The sequence below is a fragment of the Protomyctophum parallelum genome (assembly GCF_964188405.1).
Source record: "Protomyctophum parallelum genome assembly, chromosome: 13".
NCBI lineage: Eukaryota > Metazoa > Chordata > Actinopteri > Myctophiformes > Myctophidae > Protomyctophum > Protomyctophum parallelum.
The window spans coordinates 33,676,273-33,693,793 of NC_139708.1; the positions used below are offsets into that span (position 1 = coordinate 33,676,273).

The window sequence follows — 17,521 nt, forward strand, 5'->3', positions numbered from 1 at the left end:
AATAAAACACTGACCCAGAATCAGTTCTTTGTAGTAATCTTCCACCCCTGTCTATGTTCCACCCCATACCACGCCTTTCCGATCTCGCGATGTTTTTTCCCTCTGACAGCACTTCCTGTGCATCCTGTGAGTTGTTCGAAAAGCCCAATGAATGGACGGCGTTGGATGCATCTGCTTGAACAGTCCAATCAGGACGCGTTGTAGAAGAAATTTAAAGGTCTGTACAGCATTTACTTTTTCATAGTAGCCAGAATTAGAAACTCTCTGCAACGGACAGTCAGCTTGGTGAGTACTTGGCGAGTATTCAATTTAACTGTAGGGAAATCATGAAATGTATTTGTTCTTTACCTTTTCAGCTCAGAACATTGCGTTATTGACTTAAATCAGTTCCAATAATCAATTTGGGCTATATGATAAACGAATGTATCGATAATTTAACGTTTCCGCATGGCATGTGGATTGCAATGTAAGTGGTAACGTTACTTGACGTGAGAACACGAAGTGTTGAAATTTGATCTTTATCTTGTGTTTAGATACAACATTAGAAAACTGTTTCACTCTTCAACACGTTTGGGAAATGGAGAACTCCGGGAGTCCTGCACGTCTGAATAAGTTCAAGAACAAGGGGAAGGATACCAATGTGAGTAGCGAATTGAACTGTAACCGTTTTAATCATAACACGTCGAATAAGGGTAGCTCCTTTATTCGACGTGTTTTGATTTAAAAAGACGTTGCCATAGCGGTGTTGTTTCAAGTAACTTTACTGTGGACCCACGTCAATTCCAGGAACTGAGACGCAGGAGAGTTGAAGTGAATGTTGAACTTCGCAAAGCCAAGAAAGACGACCAGATTTTCAAAAGAAGAAATGTGTCCACTCTCCCAGAAGATGAGGCAACTTCACCTCTTCAAGAGAGGGGCCAAAATTGTCAGGTATCTATTCTATTGATCTTATTATGAAGACCGATTAAATATATATATATATTATATGTATATATATATATATATTTTTTTTTTTTTCTTAGCTATTTTCCTGTACTCTCAGATAAATGATTTCAATGAGTAGGCTGTTGCAACACATTGATCTTTGTCTGACCATTTTCAGCTTACCAGGCAGTGGACAGTTGATGAGATTGTCACTGAAATAAATGGCAATACCGTTGATGCTAAACTCCAGGCTACCCAAGCAGCAAGGTAATGAAAACATGGAGGTTGCATGCTGTGTAGCACACTGTATTAAAAAGCCCTAATAACTCATTGCAATTCTAAGCTTTTTATTTTCCTCCTGAATGCAGGAAGTTGCTGTCGCGTGAGAGACACCCGCCCATTGACTACATCATCAAAGCTGGTCTGATCCCCAAGTTTGTTGCCTTTCTGGGCCTGGAAGACTCTCCTCCCATCCAGTTTGAAGCTGCCTGGGCTCTGACAAACATTGCCTCTGGGACATCAGAGCAGACGGCTGCTGTTGTGGAGGGAGGAGCCATTCCTGCTTTCATTAACCTTGTCGGCTCTCCCCACCCTCACATTAGTGAGCAGGCTGTCTGGGCCCTTGGAAACATTGCTGGTAATTACTCAGAATGTTTTCTTCAGTTTTATTTGTTCCTTTTGTACCATATCGGTTGAGTTACTGTAAATATTCATTCTTTTTACATAGGTGATGGATCAGCCCTCAGAGACTTAGTCATTAAGCATGGCGCTCTGGAACCTCTGCTTAATCTGCTGGCAGTTCCTGAACTCTCTGTATTTACTGTAAGTAAGCACTGTACGTGTGTATACTATACACTGCAATTCCCAGCTATTTGATGAAGCCACAGGATTTGCATTGCTGCTTTAAACTATTGCATTGAGTTTTGAAAATCCTCCCAAGTTTCTCCTAAATTGCATGAATTCCCCTTGGCTTGCCACTAGATGTCGCCCTAGCCCAATCCTTGCCACCACACTTCCAGCAGATAATTATTATACTTGATGTCTTGATTTCTTTCCAGTCTGGCTACCTGAGAAATGTCACTTGGACGCTGTCAAACCTCTGCCGCAACAAGAACCCCTCCCCACCTATAGCAGCTATACAGCAGATCCTACCCACTATTGTTCGTCTCCTCCATCATGACGACAAGGAGGTGCTAGCCGATACCTGCTGGGCTGTGTCCTACCTGACTGATGGCTCCAATGACCGCATTGAGATGGTTGTCCAGACTTGTCTCATCCCACGCCTGGTACAGCTGCTTGGCTCTGGAGAGCTTTCTGTCGTGGTATGTACGATAACTTAATTTCTATTTGTGTACACACTGTAGGCTTTGATAAAACCCAGGTTCTTGTATAACACAATTTACAATTTAGGCATTTAGCAGACGCTCTTAATCCAGAGCGACTTACATTTAAGCAAGAACAAAAGCATGGGAATACATCACATAAAAGCATTTATCATGAAACATGCGTAAGCTAAGAAAGTAACACCCTCCCTTCTTGTTCTGCCTCCAGACCCCCTCCCTGCGAGCTATTGGCAATATTGTGACCGGTACAGATGAGCAGACTCAGGCAGTGCTGGATGCTGGGGTCTTGCACATGTTCCCCCGGCTCCTGTCCCACCACAAGGCCAACGTCCAGAAGGAGGCGTCTTGGACCCTGTCAAACATCACAGCGGGAAGGGATGCCCAAATCCAGGAGGTCATCAATGCTGGCCTAGTCCCTCGCCTGATTGAAGTACTCAGTAAGGTAAGGAAGTATAATGGTATTCATTTGTAATCACTTTCAACCTGGTGTCCTTATTTCGGGCATGTCTTATGTGAACATTTTAAAGACATTAAAAATCACATTCATGTTAAGTGAGGGGTGCTCTTATCATATATCACATTCCATCCATGCTCAGCCAAATAATTTCTGTGGTACACACAAAGCTGGGCTGGCACGTCTACAAGCTCGCAACACATCATGATTCACTGCACTGTGAGCCTGAAGTGGTGTGGTATTTTCCATTTCAGATTCAATTTTATTTATTGTCAAGACACTTTACAGTGTAAAGCAGAAAACCAACTTGTATATGTGTGTGTGTGTGTGTGTGTGTGTGTGTGTGTATATATAATTAGATTTGTCCATAAAATAATTTGTCTCCTAGGACCTAGATAAGTTAAATAATACCAGGCAGGCAGACGATGTAGTCCCTGTTCCTTTAAAACTGCTCCAATTGGCCTGGGCCATGGCTCAATGGTCCAGGCACCTTGGCTGGTAATCTAGTCTGGCAGTGTGCCGCGGGTTCGACTCCAGATCCCGACGGCCTTTACTGCATGTCTCTCTCCATTTCCTGTCAGCCTACTGTCTGTCCCTCCATAAAAAATATAAAATAAAGGTGAAAGCCACAAACATAAACTGCTCTAATTATTAATATCATTCAGTTTTGCTCATCTTGGACTTTTTTTTTGCAGGGTGATTACAAGACCCAGAAAGAAGCTGTTTGGGCTATTACCAACTTCACCAGTGGGGGCACTGTTGAACAGGTGGTGTACCTTGTTCAGGCCAATGTGCTGGAGCCTCTCCTCAACCTGCTCTCCTCAAAGGACTGTAAAATTGTCCTTGTCATCTTAGATGCCATCACCAATATCTTCCTGGTATGCAGATTGGTCTTTTCGTTTTTAGATCTTTCCTGTGAATTTAGACATGTATACCTTTTGCCCTTTGAAGACGACTGAATTTAGTGCTTATTAACATTTTGTCTACCCTGGAGGAATTGCAGGAATAACGCAACTTGTTTCTTCCTTTAGGCTGGAGAGAAGATTGGTGAATCAGAAAAGCTCTGCCTGATGATTGAAGAATGTGGTGGACTTGACAGGATTGAGTCCCTGCAGTCCCATGAGAACGAGCTGGTCTACAAAGCTTCTCTCAACCTGATTGAAAAATATTTCTCAGGAGAGGTATGTATATCTTCTTTTGCTATAATTGTATATTCCCCCCTCTCTTTTGGCTAAATGTTGGATCTGCAAGTATTTTTCTGCATAATAAATGTATTTATTTTTCAGGAGGAGGTAGTTGAGTCTGTGGTCCCAGAAACAACAACTGACGGTGAAGGCTATGCATTCCAGATCAGTGACAACCAAAGCACTTTCAATTTCTGAATACCTGTTTTCAACCTTTTTGTATTGTTCATCAATGCTACTGTTTGTCCCTTGTTTATGTGATTCATTCTTTTGTATGTCTTTATGTACATACTTTTTGGGGGCTTTGTTTTACAATGTGACTGTAAATAAAGTCTTGAGGACTATGGGCTTCACTTTTTGGGTTATGGTGTTAAATAAAACAGACATTTGATACTGATAACTCATTGAATTGTTTAATTGGCTGTGAATTTAATCTGGTTATAGGCAAGATATGTAATGTCAGAATTTATTAATATGCAAATGAGAATATTCAGGTTTTCACTAAGTTTAGCATGAAAACCTGTCATTAATGTAGGTTAAGTGTGTATTTTTTTTGTTTATCAAATGGCACTATATTAGGATTGTACTCATTGATAGTTTGAGTTATGGGGCGTCCCAGCTCTTCACAGAATGCATTTTCTGGTCTGATTCCAATCGTGAGAACTTGGAATTCAGGATAAATTTAAGCAATGATTGCCAACAGAATGGTGTTTTAAACTTTGTTTATCACTTATCCTACTTTTTTTTTTTTTTAATGGTAACAGTTGACTACTGCAGGCTTTGTGCTTTCAAAAAAGCTGTGTGTAGGGTTGTGTGCTATGCAACCTTCAAATCTACTTAAAGTTGTCTCCATATGATCATTTTTTTAAGTTGGTGATGCCCACCATCCATCCACCCACCCGCAAGGCAATAGTATGTAGTGCACAGACCAGACTGCAGGGTCCATTACAAATGAATACAAACTTGCGTAAACGGTAAACTCCTTGCTTTAGTTAGTCGTATAGTTAACCGTTCTGTTGTGATAGTGGTCTCTTCCAGGATTACATTAACTACAGGGAACGAGGGGTCACTAAAAATGCTTTGAGGTCTATGAAAACGATGTTACCCATAACCAGATCGATAATTGACTCGAACTGAGCGTATATAAACAGTGGGACAGACAATTTAAATAGACATTCTTGAATAGAACTTCTGTTCTATAAAATTACCAAAGTAACGAGAGTGTCGCTTTCCAAAAATAACTGACCTACTACAGTACAACGTTGTTTAGCTTGTAGTTTTGTTCCGTCTGCGAACGCGACACTGTCGTACTAGGGAGTATAAATGGTGCCTTGGCTGGCTCTCTTGACGCTGTAGTGAAGCCAGACAGGGCGCTCCAGCCTCCACGGCGTACAGACAGCAACACTGAGAGCGAGGAGACTGTCTGGAGTACAAGCCCTTTCTCAAGATGTGAAGGAGGAGAACACTGTGCCACCATACGAAATAAAAACATTTTTTTTAAATACCATATGTAGTTTGCGAAACATTTTTCTATTTTTGCATTTGTGACTGAGCAAGTGTGTATCTGTCAGTATTCAGTATCAGCGATTATGGCAGTTATTCTGTCCACATCCGGGCCACAATGCCTCCTTGACTCCATTATTGTCTAAAACTGGGGAAGACCTTGTTATTTTTTTAAATGAGATATTTTTGTTAACGCATAACAGTCGAGGCTGGAACCAAGAGGGAGATGTCTAATCAAGGGGTTCGGCGGAACGGTCCGGTGAAGCTGCGTTTAACAGGTACGTTTTTAGCTTAATTTAAATCCCCCAAAATATGTTTACCCACACACAACTAGAGAATGCTGTCATTAATTATATTTCGTCGCACGAGAGTGTCGCTCTAAAAAACATTTTTGCGTCATTTTCGTGTGAAATAATAGCCGACGCGACGCACGTCGACACTTTTTTCACATGAAAGTACGTCATTTTTTGCAGAGCGAGCGACACGTTCCTGCGACGAAGTGTATAAAATGAGCATCAAGTCGGCTCGGTGTATTTACTGGGATGGATCCGTTGACATGAAGTTGTAGCTTTAACCAATAAATAGACCTGTGCAATGTGCATTACCGTATCTCGTGTTTCTTTCTGCAACGTCACGACTCTTACACGTGAAACCCAGTGAAACCGTTCGTTGTTCCCACGCTATTGTTAAAACGTTTAAAATACACAAAATTGGGTACAAAATTAAACCCTACATTTGTAATGATAACTCTGGGAACTAGTCTTAGCCCTGTGTTTGATGCCAGCATTAACACTTGTCCTGAAATAGCTGTTTATTGTGTTTAATTTCCATTGGCAGTTCTTTGTAACGTTGCTAGCCATAGGAAATTAGCCCCTTGTGATGTTACATATTTCTATGCAAAAAGGCAGTGGTGCAAGTAAAATGGAATATGGATGCATTCTGAACGATAGTATAGTAGTGATTATAACGTTGTTAGAGAGCGACAAAGTTTTCTAGCTAACGTTAGCCTAGCGAGACAGCTTCGTTCTTATTTGGCCAGTTGAGATGGACTGATGGGTCACATTCTCAAAATGTTTAATTTCAAGCCTTGGAATAAATAAGGATGAGATATAGCGTTTGGCAATTTTTATTTGGTCTCGTGGAAAGAGTTTTTATTGTTGGATATGCGTATATATCTGTAGGAACTTCGGAAGAGAGATGAAACTTTGATCAAGCATTATGCTGGGGGCCTCCTGGAACCCCCAAAAGGACATTAATTTTGCTAGGTCCCTCGACCTGAAAACCACTAGTCTAGTCTAGTGCTCACAAGAGGCAGCAACTGCCAGTGCCACTCGGCAGTAATTAATTAATCATAATAGGCTGCTATTCATGCGAGTTACTGGCATGGATGTAGTTTGCTCTTTCACTGTAATTCTTGTAAAATTGTATAACTGGTGGGGAATGTTGTAGTAGCAGTGGCAATTCATGCTGGAAATTGCCCTTTCTGCTTCTGACAGTAAGGTGCATTTCACAGTAGTAGCAGTCTCATGCACGCACATACAATTCACGTTAAGGCTTATTACACGTAATTCACAATTTGTTGCAACTGTGAGGTCAGTGTAACAACAGTACTGCAGCTGTGATATGGACTTGGCTCTCTCTTTTCCCTCTGTCTCCCTCTATCTGTCTGTCCCTCTGTCAGTGTTGCTTTCTCTTCCTCTGCCTTGGCTCACTTGTTTGGTTTGTACCATTTCAACACAAACAGAGAGACGTTTACATGAGAGGATATTGTTTTGACTGGGAGAGGGGGGATGACAGCTGCTGTGTTTGATGTGCTTCCAGGATCAGGGCAGATGCTAATTCCAGGCCATTCTATTCACCAGGAAGAGCCAATTTAAATATTTAAGCTAGTGCTGTTTCTGATAGCAATAAGATAGAGGGAAGGAGGGAGCTTTCCAGGGAAATTGGGACCCATTTCATATGACAGACATGCAGGATAGACAGACTGGGTAATTGTCAAGGACGGACCCCTAAAGTGTGTGTGTGTGTGTGTGTGTGTGTGTGTGTGTGTGTGTGTGTGTGAGACGTGTGTGGGGGGGGGGGGGGACCTTATCTGAAAAGTTTGTTGTTGAAGTTAAATTTAAATGTTTTTTCCCCCAAATATAGTAGATCTATAAGCTCAAAGTGTGTGCATTTTGAGCTTGGAGATCAGCTATTTTTGTATACAATTTTAGTATACCTGATAAATAAATTTATTCTGAGGGTCTAGACCCTCAGAATTGACATGATAAATGTCCAATAGCCATAGGCTAACTGTTGAGGGATGCAGCCTGTTTTTTTCGTGCAGCTTTAAAATGAGATATTTCGTGACATTGTGGTCATATCGCACATTATTCTATTGTCATTCAAAAAGTCGCCAGATCTGGCCCAATGCACAATAAGATGTTATTAAATCTAGCAATAAGAGGGTTAAGTTGGGAGGACAGTGTTGGAGAAAAACATGTTGTTACACAGAGGGAGGCACTCAATCCAAAACAATTCTTTATCTCCCGCAGACTAGGGGAGAAAGTGTTACTATATCTACACATGGAAAATTACACCTTCATTCACCAAATACCCAAAATACCTATCAATACCGGTAACTATATTTGCTCGGGGCGCCCTGGCCTGGAACCCCCCAAGAAAGACCCCATGGGGGTTCCCAGACCCTACTTTGTTAACCAGTAATCTAAGCCGTTTTAAACAGTTGGTGTGTAAATCATGTTTGTGCTCACAACATGACAAGCAAGTTTGTTTTGAGACATTGATTTATATTCTTAAATAAATTAAATAGTCTGCCATATAGGCATGAAGAGATTGTGGACAGACAGGCCAGTCACAGAGGTTTCCAAGTTGTGTAACAGAAGGGCTACATAGCTTTGAAATTTACAACCAGCTAATCGTGCCTGATCATTGGAGTATCATTTATCCCTCAAGTCTTTCTGGTTGCTTAAACCTGTGAGACTGCGCATTGATGATCTGTTTTGTGTTCACAAATGACGTTGTCTCTATATAGATGGTTTCTGTCAGGCTGGATTACCAGCTTATTAAGCAGGAGACATAGTACTCTTCTGCATTTTGGGTGAAGAGAGTATGTACGCTTTTTACGTCTGCATGCATACTTTCATACATTACAACGGTACGGTACGTCACCAGGGGGTACTGCAGTGACTGCACCCACCTTAACAGTAACGTACGTACGTCGGATTGGGAACAGTCAGCAGCCAAAGGGAGATAAAAAATGCACAGAAAAAACGTGTGAAATTTCTCTCCCCCTGCGTTTTGTCCGCTCTCTGCGTATCTTTCGTAATCTAATGTCAGATAATATGGGCTTTTATTAGTTGTCCAGATGCCTATACGCCAGCCCTCCGGGCCGTATCACTGTTATCTAAATGGCCGATGCTCATGCTTTTACTTTTCTCATGCAATTACCGGTACTTTTTTGTAACTTGAGTTTTCATTTTGGAAGTCTAGATGAGTCCATTCCATTAGTCTTTGAATTGGTCTGTAATTTCGGGTCAAGATGGACTGCAGTTGTCTCCTGGAAGAATGCTAAGAATGCGAGTCCACTGTGAAAAATGGCTAGCGCGGGATCTCTTTATGGTTTTCAGGGAGAGTGACACAATGCAGGCCCCCAGACCTAACATCATTCCTGCTGGAAAGAAAGCCTATGGAAATGAGTTTCCACTGAAATAATGTATTTGCCCAGCTCAACTACTCTCGCTGTCTCGTATTTGACTTCCTGCCTTTCTGTCTTCTACACATCTGTCTGTTATTCAGTCAGCTGAACTGAATACATTTTTACGTACCACGGGTGTTGGGAATTATGTAATGTGTTGTGCCATGTCATCCATATGCTAGCTTGTTTCTGGCCCATAGTAGAGTGTAACGCAGAGCTCTGAGCCCAAGGGCTCAGTTTTTGCTGAAAGCGAGCTTGTATAATCGTATATTCACTGTACACTGTCATTAGGCATTTCTTTGTTTAGCACCAGCAGCTGTATGTTTATACTAGGTCCATTAGATTGTGATGTGGAGAGTAATGGGCCCAGAGAGTGTCGTTGCTACATTGTAGCAGCTTGTTGTTATGTGTCGACTGGATGATTTTGACACATTGCTGTTGATGAGTTTGTTTTCCTGCAAAGTCCTGAATGATGAGCAGTTACATGCAACCAGTATGTTTGCACTTGAGGAGCCTCTCCTTTGCTGACAACCCCCCCCCCCACCCCCCATATCAATTTGAACCAGATGTTGCAGATGTTTGCCAGCATTTAAACTGGAAAAATATGGCAAACGAACCTCTAAAACTAACACTCTGGGTGAGAATTGCCCCTTGACTACACTGGACAGGTTTCCATTAAAGTCTACAACTGATCACTCCTAAATTATGTGACACGCAAACAAAGCTAATGGCTTAACACTTAACGAATCAGTCATAAATTACACAATTAAGGCTCATTGCTTTATATATTATATGATCAGCTTAAATTCTGTTATGATGAAGACATGGCTCATGGCATGATGCTGTGGCCTTTCCAATTGGTCGTAAATTCATTGAGACACAGCCAATGCTAAACTGAGTGCCTTCCAGATGATCAGAATAAAGACTGTGGAAAGCATAACTCCATTTCAACACAGATAATTGAAATCCGACTAGATTCTTTAAGAAAATAATATATGCAGCACGCATGCGTCCTATAGTCTTCTGTTTAAGTTCCCCCCCCCCCCCCCCCCGTGTTCTGTCCTAAGCATCAACAGTATTTTTTTTATTTGTTTAGCATATGGTTTGCTCGTCTGAATTCTTTGGCCTGATTCAAACTCGAGAAGAGAGCTATCTCGGTGGGATTCCCTCGATTTCCCCGTTAGCATTCCCATCTCACTCTCTCTCTCTCTGAGTCACTCCTGTTCTTTCCGACTGTATGCCTCTTCCGCATCAGTCCAAAGAATATTTCACCACCACCTGTGCTAAAGCTGCCTTTTTGTTTCAATTTCTCTGTCTTTGCCATTCTCTCCTATTTTTCCTTAGTAAGTGTTTCCTTAGTAATAGTTACAGGTATTTTGTTCCCCTGCAAGAAAGATCAGCTGCCATTATTTGTAAATGTCATTTGACAACGCTGCAGCAGGTTTCTGTTGTCAATGTTGTCATTTTTGTTGAAGTGGTCTGCTAGTGTGGCCGCCCCTATTCTCTGCTACTTGGAAGATGATGGACTGCTGAATGGACACAGATGCTGTTTTCATGGCCAAACAGACTCATTTTTAAAGACGCGACAACAAGCTGTGGAGGTTAAACATCGGCCCACTGTACAGCCTTGATTGAAATGCTTGGGTCTTTTCTGTTTAGCATGTTCCCTGCTGCCGCTACACACACACACACACACACACACACACACACACAGCCTTGCTTGGCCTGTCTTTAGTCTACTGATGAGCAGAGACGGAGGCTGTGGAGGCCCAGAGACCTGATGATCAAGAGAGGTTTTAATGTGGTCTGCGCATGGTGCATTCATGTGGCCTCAGTCAGAGCCTTTTTTCCCCTTTACTGAGTGCCTGTATGGAAGTGATTTGGGCTCATCTGGGTGTTCAGACAGGATACATTGTAAATACACAATGATTAGCTACATGTGGGGAACGTTGACTCTGCTGCTTGGTTTGCAGACGACGTAACATTTCCACATTCTGCTTCATAGCAAGACAAGAAGGTGAAAACAAACTGATAGCAAAGACAAAAGTGGGGGTGTGGTGGGATTGAAGGGAGGGTTGAGAGAAGGGGCAACATAATGAGCATCATTGCACGTCATTTGTAAATGTTTTCCTTCCTTCCCCGCTGAGGGCCTCTCTGATAATTTTGAAATTGTTCCGTCAATGAATTGACTGACTCTCTCTGCTCTGCTGTTGGTTCAGCTGCACTCTTCAGCGAGGAGGACAAAGGCTTCTGCGGTCGCTCTGCCCTCAAACCGCTGCCAGCAACAGCTCGCAAGAGACCAGATGTAGCCGACGGGGAGAGGAAGCACTTCTCCGATCCGAACACTTGTCTAAATGTCACCCCTGACAGGTGGGGAGCAGAACAGCCCGGTCCAGAACCTCCCCATGCCCTTGTTTCTCCTCCTTTAGAGGTTCCCCTGGAATAACAAAGGGAAGGACTGCAATCATGTTACTCAGCGGGACTTGAGGTCTCACATTCGTGGGCTCTTTAACAATTCAGATTCAACTTCATTTTCACATAACAAGTTTACAGGTGTAAAAGAGTTCTTTGTTGGACAAGTGCCCATCATTGCATCAATTTGCAGTTTCAAGAAGGGTAGAAACAAGTAAAACAGGTTAGATATGTCAAATATTCTACTATAAACAAGCAATGTCAAATATGGTGCATTAAAAAAGCAATAAAATAAATAGCAATATAAAATGCCAATAAAATTAGACATTTAAATGGAAGAAGATATAGAAACAACCCTTTGTGCAGTGTCTTGTGCAGGTGAGACCCATTACTGTATTATAAGAAGAGTGTCATTTTCAGGTGGCGAGATCAGCTTCTTCCTGCCAAGTTGGAGCAGGGAGCTTGATTAACTGCTTTTTTACATGCACAGTCAATAACACTAACTGTGTGTTGCTAACAGACTTTGAAAGCCTCCGTGTGTGTCTAAATATTTCTCCTCCATTTAGTCACCTTTAAAGAGTCACTAGCGCCGCAACAAAGAACATAATCTCACACTAGCTTCCCACCTGTGAAGTGTGAAGATAGACAATTGTGTTTGTTTGCGCGCCCCACTGAGCCGGAAGCACTGTGGAGGAATCGGCATTGGTCTCCACACTGGTGGTGGGTGAGTAGTGAGTACTTTACCTGTGAGCCAACTGGACACATTTTTTACGGTTATTTTCATTGCATTCAGACTTTTTAAATGGGGTATAGATAAAGACGAGCAGACAGGACGGCCCCTGACAAAGGATACAAATCCCTTTCATGGATGATTCATGGCATGTGTGTCTGTGTTCAGTAGTTCCTTGAGCGACTGGGAAAGCCCTCGTTACCATTGTGTTTTATCTGTGTGCTAGAGAGGGCATCCAGTGGTAAGCAGATGCTGGACATGAGCAGAGTTGCTCTGAAACTCGCCGTGTGGTCCTGTACCTCAGTTGTCCATGCACGACTGGGCCCATCCGAGGGCTTATTACTTCCTTCCTTCCTTATTACAATTTCAACCTGGTGTCCTATATGCCATTATACAGTAGGTGAATGTTGAAAAATAGGCTTTCACGTACTGGGCTTAAGTGATTAAATCACACAGACGCACATCTTAAAATTCAAGATGTATGACTGCCCCCGCCCCCTCCACTCCCTGCACAGATAGTCCCTGTATCCATTTCTAGCTCATCTCCTTTCCACTATTTTCATTTTAGTGAATGTGGTCAATCTCGTCTGACGCAAAATTTACTGTGACTCATACCAGTTTACATCTGGATTGAGTGTCTGCCTGCCTGTATTTGAAACCAAACCTCCCTTGCCTTCCCTTAGTGCGAGTTTGTGCTGGCCGTGTGCCTCTGTTGCAATGGCTACAGACAGTGAGAGGAGAGAGAGAGAGAAAAGACTGCTCTAACTCTTGACTAGGAGAAGTGCTAATCCTCCTGGGTGGCTGGGGAAAAGGCTTCTTCAAAGTCTTTATGTGTTAACCTGGCTGTGGTGGTTAATGGGAGGCGAGGGAGGGGCGCTCCAGCGAAAGCCAATATGACTTGTGTACATATTGCTTTCGCCTGAACATTCCTCCTTTTCCCTGTCGCCTTTTTGTCTCTTTCCCCTGTTATTTCACACGCATTTCCCCAGGTGCTCATTTTGAAGTTGGACACTTCACTCTGGGGTACCCCCCCTAGGCTTGAAGGGGAGGTTCATAATAATTATTAAAATTAATGTAATAAATACTTCAGTTGGCCTCATGGAGGCGCTATAACAGCCCACTTTACATTTAGTCTTATAAGTCTTGAACCATAGGTCGTAAAATCAAAATTTAACTTTCCCTGGAATCTCCCCATATAGGCCACGCCCATTGCGTCAGGATAGACTTTCCGCCATGTTGACTATTCTTCAAAACACACTTTTTGCTCTTCCACCTACAGCTTTTGTGCAAATCTCACAAAGAATGGTACACATGATCTCTGGACCTATCCGATTAAAACACCACAGGCATAATTTACATAGTCCGTATCGTTCGGCTGTAATCGGCGTCCAAAGTTTGTGGGAGGGGCCTGTTTTACTCAAAATGACAAATCACCAACGGAATGTCCAATCCACCCCAAATTTCATTCACATGTCGCGGGTAGTTTAATCAACAGAGAGGCCAAAGCAATTCTATTATATTTGCAATTTATTGCAAAAACATGCTTTTTGGGGGATAAATTCACTATGTTTGCCATAGCGTAGCCTACGTGCGACAGGACAATTCCCTCCCAATCAGCAATGTGATCTATTACATCTCATTACCCACACTGTACATAATTTGGTGTTCATAAATTCACTGTTGGAGAAAACTTTCGCACACCTAGAAATCAGGCATATGCACAGGTGCGTAGGCCAGTGGACATCAATGAAAGCAATAAGGTACACCAGCACACTGTGTATTTGCTCAGCACATTAGTATTGTCTTATTTCATGAAGCAACGTTTCGGTCCCTCCGGACCTTCATGTGTTCATAAATTCAGAATGGGTAAGGTCTAGTCTTGCATAATTCCTAGTAGGCCGGTGCCCGAACAGGCACAGGTCTAGTTTTATTTAATTATTTAGTTCAGGGTTTAAGGGAAAGCGATGTTAGAGAGACAGGAGAGGAGTTGAGTTTTGCTGAATTATTCACGGTGGAAAGGATGGAATAAAAATAACAGTGTTTTCTACATTTCTTCATATTGAATGAGCACAAACTGTATTTCCCAGACCAAAGGACTTTGAGTTTTAGCAGTATCTAGATGAGTTCAGAGAAGCTCACTTCAGTCTCAGGTAGTTGGGGAGATCAACCCTTGTTCTGCCTCGGCCCTCCTCTGGCCTCTGTGTTGTTTAGTCTGACATCAGTGCCCTACACAGTACACACACACACACACTCGCACTCCCCACTCTCCCTCCATCAGCTACACAACAGAACCCCCATTCTTCTGTCATTACACTGGACATTGTTCCTCTGAGCCGAGACCTACAGGTGCTGCGGTTTTGGGGGGTGGGGGTGGTGGTTTAGGGGTAGTCAAGCGGTGCGAGGCCAGCCCCCCCTCTTCTTGTCACATTCCAGTTTTTGATATGTGATCTCAGCCGCAGCATATTCCCACCCCCCCCTTTTTTCCTTCTTCTTTTAGTGCCGTCTGTGATTGTTGTTTTCTTTCAGCAAGCCGGCGGTGGTTCTCCAGGTGAGTCGGCTCAGCATGTTTGTACAAAAGTCTTATTAGCTCTGCTAGACCTAGACATCCACACACACGCACAAGAGCTGTTTGGTTTTCCTAGAAATGGGAGGTGCAGAGGGAACAGCCCCCGAGAGTCCATCCATCCCAGCCCGATGAAGATAAGTGGAAACCTGAGCTGAATTCTTGGATGTGCTAGCTCGGCTATAAACCTGGCTGGACATGGTTTTGATACAATTAACTCTCTTGCGCTAACCTCCAGCATATGGGGAGGGGAAGGGTGGGGTGGGGTTGATTGGTGTGAAATCCCCAAGATGCCAGCAGCTGACTGCAGACGTCTGTCCGTGCCTCGGCCTGACGGCCAGCCCCTTTGGTCCTCTAGGAGACGAGATCAGAGGGAAGATGTTTATATTCACACTGGATCACATTTCAAATGGCATCTCCGTCAAACTTGAACAAATATGCACAAGGATTCCTGTAAGAAGGGGGCACTCCGGCTGCATGCGAGCCAAGAGGCAAACGGACACCTTTCAACACAGGCTCTTTTTTTCTCCTCCTCCCCCAATGTTCTGGTTCTTTTTCTGGACCCAGAAAAATCCCAGATACCCATAGTAGCCACTCAATTGTCTTTTCACCCTCGTCTCGAGTTTGGCCATTTTGGTGAGCAACTCTCTGCTTGATAAGCGTTTGGTTTTGCTGGTCAGGAAGTTCTTACAAAACTCCCCTCCACATACAGCACTGCGAGTATGGGCCAAATAATGACTGACTGCAGTTGGCTTGATGATTCATGTGTTTGGGCTCACTGGCGGAGGCCACAGAAACTCCCAGACAGCCATGTTAAAAATGTTCAGGGATGTGAGCTTAATGTTTACTCTCCCAGTAAAGCCTTAGCCTTTCATTATGGGAGAAACACTTTGATGTGCTTGTTTACTGTACTGGGATTATGGCAAACAGTGATGGTTTCCACTATCTGACTCAGCAGTGGGATTTCCACAGTTGACTCCACTCTGGAGTGAAACGCAGGAGCTCGTCTTAAGGCATAAAACACATGACTTGGTCTATGTTCGGCCAAAGTATTTGTGTCTCAGCGGTTTGGCAGCACTTGGATTAAGCATTGCAGCAAAGGTCAAAACAAGGGGTGCTCGGTGGCTCAGCCACAGGCCATGTGATCCTTGTGAGCGTGAGGACCTGGGTTCAAGTCCGACCCCCGTCTTGTCTCGAATGTCTCTCCTCTCTCTCTGCCCGTGGTTTCCTGTTTCTCTACATCTACCCATCTCATATAAAACATAAAAATGCCACGCATTAAAGTCCAAATTAAAGCCACCTCCGGGGTCTTGATGATTTTTATTGAAGCAGCTTGGCTATATTTGGAACAGACATGACACATGGCTCATAGACACGAGTCGCACACTTTAAACATGACTTCCAACACCTCATAAAAGCTGTTAATGGCACACACCTGCACACTATGCCATTTGCTCACAATTTGAAACACGGAACCCCAGTGGCATCTCAATGATGACGCATCAGGACTAGCTCATAGCAGCTATTTCTGATGATGACAACCAACCCCCAAGAATGCAGAGTGTGTGTGTGTGTGTGTGTGTGTGTGTGTGTGTGTGTGTGTGTGTGTGTGTGTGTGTGTGTGTGTGTGTGTGTGTGTGTGTGTGTGTGTGTGTGCGCGTGTGCGTGTGCGTGTGCGTGTGTGTGTGCGCCTATCATGCATGATCTGAAAGTACCATGTCTTGTTCACACAGCAGTGTTTAACACAGAGGAGTTACTTGTACCAGAAGAAAAACTTGAGGGTGGCAAAAGTTTGACCACATGACTAATGAATGCATGGTTGCAGACAAGAAAGACATGAGTCTATAACGTGTGTTGCATTTATATGAATGGATTGAGATGTACGCCAATCAATGGGGCCATAGCTGAGTGGGTAGAGAGAGAGAGCACCTGGGAAACTGAAGGTCTGTGGTTTTTGTCTCGGCGTGTCCCTGAGCAAGACACTCAACTGCTCCCAGAACACTGTACTAATAGTGCTCACTGTTTTTAATATGCGTCCTATCTGACAAAGCAAATGATTAGTCTTGGGGTAGAAAAGATCTCAACATATTCTAACATTTTAAATGGGGTAAAAGACCTGGCTTGCTAGCTTGGAGCGGCGCGTTGAACGCGAGAGCCCAGCAGTGGGGCGCTTTTTGTAAGCAGGATGGGTAAATGCAGATGACAAATGATATGCATACAAATACAGTGACAAAAGGAGTGTATTATTATTAGTAGTAGTAGTAGTAGTTCTGTAATTATATTATAATGATTACATTTGCCAAAGTAAATGGTGGATAAAATACTGCAGAAAATAACCACATTTGAGTACCAAGCAGCACAGGGTTCCCACCAGTCAGCTCAACATATCGACATACTTGGCTGGGAATGAATATCAGGAGGAGGGAAGTGGGGTGCAAAATGTTGGTAATGATGTAACATTGGGAAAGGTGTGGAGAAAAAGGATAAAGACGGGTCTGGGGTCGAGCAAATGGGTGTGCGTGCGCCGTGCGTGCACGTACATGCGTGTGCGCACGACAAGGCAACGGCAGCCCTGGAGTTCTGTTAAACAGGTTAGTGCCCCCAACCCCTCACTGCAGCAGCTCAGCCCAGGCCTCCACTCTCCTCTGTTCTCCTCCATTACATCAGTGAGAGCAGAGAGAAGCCAAGGAGCTTAGAGGGAAAGCCGCGTG

General features: G+C 43.3%; 2 protein-coding genes across 2 annotated transcripts in view; both read left to right on the top strand.

The window, feature by feature from the left end:
• Positions 1 to 260: 260 nt before the first annotated feature.
• Positions 261 to 4,305, top strand: kpna2 (karyopherin alpha 2 (RAG cohort 1, importin alpha 1)). The gene is made up of 11 exons (XM_083779701.1): positions 261 to 285; positions 534 to 640; positions 787 to 930; positions 1,103 to 1,191; positions 1,293 to 1,561; positions 1,652 to 1,746; positions 1,983 to 2,246; positions 2,476 to 2,709; positions 3,417 to 3,599; positions 3,753 to 3,902; positions 4,008 to 4,305. The coding sequence occupies exons 2-11, from the start codon at positions 578 to 580 to the stop codon at positions 4,101 to 4,103; spliced, it is 1,587 nt and encodes a 528-aa protein (XP_083635827.1). The 5' UTR covers positions 261 to 285; positions 534 to 577; the 3' UTR covers positions 4,104 to 4,305.
• A 966-nt stretch (positions 4,306 to 5,271) lies between these two features.
• Positions 5,272 to 17,521, top strand: part of LOC310869865 (E3 ubiquitin-protein ligase SMURF2) — a 62,388-nt gene continuing 50,138 nt past the window's right edge. The window contains exon 1 of the mRNA XM_083780827.1: positions 5,272 to 5,686. Coding sequence (XP_083636953.1) covers positions 5,635 to 5,686 — 52 coding nt within the window. The 5' untranslated portion in view covers positions 5,272 to 5,634. The remainder of the gene's footprint in view (positions 5,687 to 17,521) is intronic.